The following is a 6,000-nucleotide window of genomic DNA, read 5'->3' as shown; positions in this document are numbered from 1 at the left end:
CCAAGCTGCTTGGCAATTGCCCTGTAGCCCTTTCCAGCTTTGAAAAGGTCTACAATTTTGTCAGAAATCTGGCTGATAAGCAAATGATCAAATACTTATTTGACACAGTAATTCACAAATAAATTGTTCAAAAATCATACAATGTGATTTCCGGATTTTTCTTTTTAGATTCTGTCTCTCACAGTGGAAATGCACCTATGCTGAAAATTGTAGACCCCTTCATGATTTTCAAGTAACAGAACTTGCAATATCACAGGGTGATCAAATACTTATTGACCTCACTGTATATGCAAACCAAAAAAATCAGAAAGGGACAAATACTTTTTCACGGCACTGTATGTAAAAAACGTGTACATTAAGATCATGACATCACTTTTTCTTTCTTAATTTTGCCTTTTAGATGAATTCCACAACGGTGTCTTCTATCCATTCCACAACTGTGTGTTCAATGGAGCCCCAGCATGCCTCCATTTCTGCGCTGATTTGTTTGGTCCTCATAATTGGGCTTCTCCTAAACATCTTCAGCATGTGGGTGTTCAAGTACCGCACTCCTGAGTGGAAGTCTGGAACGGTTCTCCAGTTCCACCTGGCCATCAGCGATCTCATTGTATGTCCCTTAGCACCCTTTTTGACAGTTTACTTTGCCTTAGGGAACTGGCCTTTCGGAAGGGCGATGTGTTACATCAAGATGATCCTGCTGGCCGCCCACTTCTACGGTAGCATCTTCTTTCTCACCCTCATAAGCATCCACCGTTATGTATCCGTGGTCTCCCGCGGTCAGGAATTCCGCATGAAGCAAAAAAAATTTGTAATGAAGCTTTGCTTAGGAATTTGGGCTTTCGTACTGATTATGGGAGTGATGTGTAGTCTCTCTCTGGACATAAGCACAGTGGGAAACCGCACGCTGTGTCTCAGCATCCATCAGGATAAATACAGCAATAGGTTTTTTTTCTCTAACTTCATCCTACTCTTACCAGCATTCCTGATTCCTTTCATGATATCTCTGATTTGCTACAGCCTCTTGGTAAAATCCATGTCTAGCATCAACATCTGCAATCCGAAAGGCAAGCTCATGAAGAGTAAGTCACGCAAAATGGTGGCTGTTTGTTTGCTGATTTTCGGACTGTGCTTCATGCCCATGAACGTGATTCGTTCCATAATGGTGGTGGTCAAGAAATTCTACCCCGAACACTGCAGTCTGCTTTTGCGATTGGAAACATCGTACTACGTTTCCTGGATCCTTTCTTCGGCCAACTGCTGTCTTGATCCGCTGATCTATTGCTTTGCCTCACAGAACTTCAGGGCAGCCTTCCGCAGCTCACTGAGAAAAGTAGGAGTCAGGTTCCCAGAAACTCGTGACGATGTTGAGCCTGAGAGCGCTGCGACCACCCAGGTCATCCCAACTCCTAGGACGATTAAGAGGAGAAGCATATCCATCACTCAATTATAATTGCTGTTCACCCTAGATGAGATTAAAATAACAGGACTCATAACTCAAACCTGCATGAAGACTGCCATGGGTTGCTTTGAACTTAAAGATCCTTGATTTGTTCTTATGTAAACCGAGAGAAATGGGAATTTCGGGAAACCCCTGTGTAAGTGATGTGAAAATGTTTAAATGGTCAACCCAATAGGGTTTTTTTTTGTGTGTGTGTGCTTATGCAACAGTATGTTAGTGCACTCTCACTTCTCAGGGGACTTTCTCGGACAAACCAGTTTTTACTTTTTACACAACAGTGACTGAAGAAATCTATGAAATTCCCAATGTTCAGAAAAGAAAGTCAGAAGCAAAGATAGACAGATGAAAAGACAAAAGAAAGAATGATAGACAGGTATCAGGAAAAAAAGACAGAAATCACAGACAGAAAGGAAGAACGAAAAAGATGGTCTGAAGGAATAAAGGTGGGAATAAGGAAAGGGCTGGAAGAAGGGAAGGAAGTAGGATGGAAGAAAGGAGGCAGGAAAGATGTGCAAAGGAGGAAAGCAAAGGAAAATAAGGGTGTAGGAGAGAAGGAAGGATGGACAGTGGGAAGGGGAGAGGGAGGTGAGGACACTCGCAAGAGGAAAGGTACAAAGGATAATGGGAAACAAAAAAGGAGCAGAGGGTGGAAAGAAGGAAAGAAAGGAGGGATTATGGAAAGACAAAAGAAATTAGGGCAGTACGAGCGAAGGAACATAGGGAAGGACGGAGAGTGGGAAGAAAGACAGGAGAGACAGTGATAAGGAGAGAAGGAAGGAACAATGGTGGAGGAAAATATAACAGCATGTTCTCACTTATAAAGCAGAAATACTTGAATCCAAAGAGACTGTATAACTGTACCCTTCATAAAGCAGACCCTGATAGATGTGAAGAATATCCAACGTTAGTTTTCATTCACTGAGATGCTAACATGACACTTTTTTCCAGACATGGCACAGATTTCACATTCTGTTTACAAACTGTATTTTCATAATTAGTGCATTGTTTCATTGTGGCATTTTTTACATTTTAATTTGTTATGTTTACACTGAAGTTCTGTGTATTGTGTATATGAATATATACAGTACACCGATCAGCCATAACATTAAACTTGATGAGGTGGCCCTTTGAGGCAAGCCTGCACAAGATCTCTAGGGGTATGTTGTGGTGTCTGGTACCAGGACGGTGGCAGTGGATCTTCTGGGTGCTTTGGGATCGGACTTGTTCATCCGGCGAATCCCAAGGGTGCTTGATTGGATTGGGATCTGGGGAGTTTGGAGGTCAGGAAGATGGCCTTGGGCCCTTTCCTGCTTGGCCCCGTTGCCTTTAAGAGCCAGCATCGACTTTTTTTGGCGAGTTGTGCTGCATTGGCTTTTCTGGATATGGTGGCCGTTGATCACCACAGGCATGAATAACTTCCTGGGTGCCCATAATCCTGTCACCAATTAACTGGCATATAATTGATAATAAATTGTTAATGTTATGGGGTGTTAATGCTACGGCTGATCGTTGTACATATACCTGCCATGTTTTGCAAATGGAACAATGAATGTTACAAATAACTTGATTTTAAAGAGAAGTTGTTTAAAAAAATATATATTTTTTGCTATTGGAATGTTACTACACTAATGGACAAAAATATTTGGCCAAACCTGCAATGGCATTGCATTCAAATACATATACTTGTAAAATAGGAGTCGGTCGCCTTTTTTGTACCTATAACAGCTTCCATTTTTCTTGGAAGGCTGTCCAGAAGAGTTTGGAGTGTTTCTGTTAGAATTCACGCTCCTTCATTCTGTAGAGCATTTATGAGGTCAGGCACTAACGTCGGACAAGAAGACCTGGCTTGCGATTTCCATTGCAGTTCATCCCAAAGGTGGTTGACGGGGTTGAGGTCACAGGGCCAGTCAAGTTTTCCTACACCAAATCCTCAAACCAGGTCTTTATAGTCATTACTTTGTGCACTAGGGCACAGTCATGTTGGGATAGAAAAGGACCTTCCCCAAACTGTTGCCACAAAGTTGGAAGCATAGCATTGTTCAAGATGTCTACGTATGCTGAAGCATTAATATCGCCCTTCACTGGGGAGAAGGGGCCTGATTGAAATACTTGAATTCAATAATTAACAGGTTTGGCCAAATACTTGTCCATAAAGGGTATTTGTTCATTCATTATATTGCTCATAGTGATGTTCTGTCAAATGCTTGTGCTTTTAAGTAACTGGAAAGAAGCTGTAGAACCAATAAAGGAAGTTTTATTTATACATTTGTGGGTTGTAGGCTTCAATGACTCAAAGCATGAACAGCTGAAGTGGCATGAAACGGCATGACGTTTTCACTTGCATGTTAGAAACCGAAAGATGACGTAGACTGTAAATACACGTCCTAGCTATTTAACATATTTAAAATTAGGACACATGCTGTAGACATAAAGGTTATTTACAGTCTAAGCCGATGTTCCCTGACTGCAACTTTAAGAACTTGCTTAATATGTTTTATATACTTATCATTAATCACCTTTGTAACAATTTTATTTTTAAACAAAGCCCTGATTGTGCGTTATAGATCCTGCTGATGAAATTTTTTTTCCTGATGTATTCAGCAGAATGTAACGTTGGTAACGTGAATTGATGCAAAACGCATTGAGTTTATTCGTTCCTCAGAAAAAAAAAATACAGAAGAACTGCTTTTGTTCTTCTTCCTCTTTTTTTTTCCACATCCTGTAGCAGTTACTGTATTACCCCACGAAATACACAGTTTTCATTTTCTTATCGTTCCCTCGAAGATGAGCAACGACACTGTGGGTTGCCAGCCGGAGCAGCAGAACATCAGCCTAACCATCTTCCTCTGCCTGGTCTACATGGTAGGCCTCCTTCTTAATGGCTTCAGCCTCTGGGTCTTCATCTTCCGGATGTCCAAATGGAACGCTGGCACGGTTTTGCAGTTCAACTTGGCAATAAGTGATGCGCTCGCGTCTCCTGCCACGCCGTTAATAGCGGCTTACTTTATCAACGGGAACAACTGGACTTTCGGACCCTTTTTGTGCCAGATGAAGATAGCCTTGCTCAGCGCTCACTTCTACGGCAGCATATTGTTCCTCACCCTCATCAGCATCCATCGCTATGTTGTCGTGGTCCACTTCAAACGATCGTCGGCCATAAAACGGAAAGCCTTCGTGAAGAAGCTGTGCTATGTGGTGTGGTGTTTTTTGATGGTCGGAGCCGTGGTGTACGCATATGTACTGGGTGTTACCGACGAAGACGGACACACTCAATGCCTTTCCATACATCAGAGCAAACTAGTCAAAATGTACTTCGTTATTAACTTTGTACTCTTTGTTGCTGGCTTTCTTCTACCTTTCACGGTGACTGTGGTTTGTTACGCTTGTCTGGCTCGATCGGTAACCCAAATAAGCGATAAATCAATGCAAGGGCATTTGATCAAGATGAAGTCACTACGGATGATAGGATTATGCCTGGTCATCTTCGCAATCTGTTTCTTCCCAATGAACGTTACCCGGACTGTCGCGGTGATACTTAAGAAGTTCTACCCTACGGAGTGTGCGCTTCTGTTACTAGTGGAAAAGGTGTACTATTCATCCTACGTCCTGGCAGGAATCAACTGCTGCCTGGACCCGCTTATTTATTTCTTCGGCTCGCACGGTTTCAATAAGGCATTTCGGAACTCCGTGAAAAGAGCAAGAGGTCAACAGGAAAGGGACAACAGGACCGAATCAGACACGACGAGCTGCAGTGTGAACAGAAATGCTGTCTATACGATATCTTAACAGGTACTGGTACAGCAGTCCTAGACTTTTCTTTTGTATCCACTTTAGAACTGTAAGGTACGTTTGGTAGCGCTCGCATTCTGCAGTCTTGTTTAGTCATATTTTCTGTCAAATGTTTTCCGTGAAGTCGTCAATTAAGGAACTTTAAGTGTGCAATGATAAAAATACCCTTGGTCCACACTGTAAGATGTTTTCTTTGTTAGAGGTTTTACTTTGCCATGCTATTGGCTTCCTTATGTGTTTTTATCATATATTGCTTCTAACAATATTGTAGCATGATGTACTGTATGTAAAAATATGATCTATGCTGTTTGTTACAGTATGTTGTAAAATTATGTATATGTTTTTACCACTTTGGTTTTAAAAAAAAAACTATTTGGTTTTAGATGATTGCTCGAAAAATGTTGTATTAAATGTATATATAATAAATGATTATTTCTGAACTCCTATTTCCTAATCCTGGGAACATCAAAGCATCCATGACATGGCACTATACTCGTTCACAACGACGGATAATTTACCACAGACTAGCACATTTTTTTTGGAGGTGGGATTAATGAGCCCAATAAACACCCTGGGAGTATATTGAATGGTGCAACAGTATCACATCTAAAGGATCCCTGTTTTGATCCTGAGCTCAGATTACTGTAGCATTAGAGTTTCACATGCTCTCCGTCATGTCTCTTTGGGTTTCCTCTTGGTTTTGTGGTTTCGTTTCACTTCTTGCAAACAAGTAGGTTAACTTAAATTGATCC

At 41.4% G+C, this 6,000-nt stretch overlaps 2 protein-coding genes across 2 annotated transcripts; both read left to right on the top strand.

Moving 5' to 3' along the window:
* Nucleotides 1-400: 400 nt before the first annotated feature.
* On the top strand, nucleotides 401-1,513 carry LOC128509721 (P2Y purinoceptor 4-like). The gene has a single exon (XM_053481558.1). It carries the CDS (start codon nucleotides 401-403, stop codon nucleotides 1,448-1,450), a length of 1,050 nt encoding a protein of 349 aa, XP_053337533.1. The 3' UTR covers nucleotides 1,451-1,513.
* Nucleotides 1,514-4,230: 2,717 nt separating this feature from the next.
* On the top strand, nucleotides 4,231-5,692 carry LOC128509495 (P2Y purinoceptor 4-like). Its single transcript, XM_053481256.1, has one exon. It carries the CDS (start codon nucleotides 4,244-4,246, stop codon nucleotides 5,243-5,245), a length of 1,002 nt encoding a protein of 333 aa, XP_053337231.1. The 5' UTR covers nucleotides 4,231-4,243; the 3' UTR covers nucleotides 5,246-5,692.
* Nucleotides 5,693-6,000: the final 308 nt, after the last annotated feature.

Source organism: Clarias gariepinus, chromosome 21 (genome assembly GCF_024256425.1).
Source record: "Clarias gariepinus isolate MV-2021 ecotype Netherlands chromosome 21, CGAR_prim_01v2, whole genome shotgun sequence".
Taxonomy (NCBI): Eukaryota; Metazoa; Chordata; class Actinopteri; order Siluriformes; family Clariidae; genus Clarias; species Clarias gariepinus.
This window is presented reverse-complemented; position numbering and strand designations above follow the sequence as displayed.

Excerpts from the sequence above, each read along its gene's own strand:
- LOC128509721 (XM_053481558.1), top strand. The coding sequence starts at position 401 with ATGAATTCCACAACGGTGTCTTCTATCCATTCCACAACTGTGTGTTCA.
- LOC128509495 (XM_053481256.1), top strand. The coding sequence starts at position 4,244 with ATGAGCAACGACACTGTGGGTTGCCAGCCGGAGCAGCAGAACATCAGC.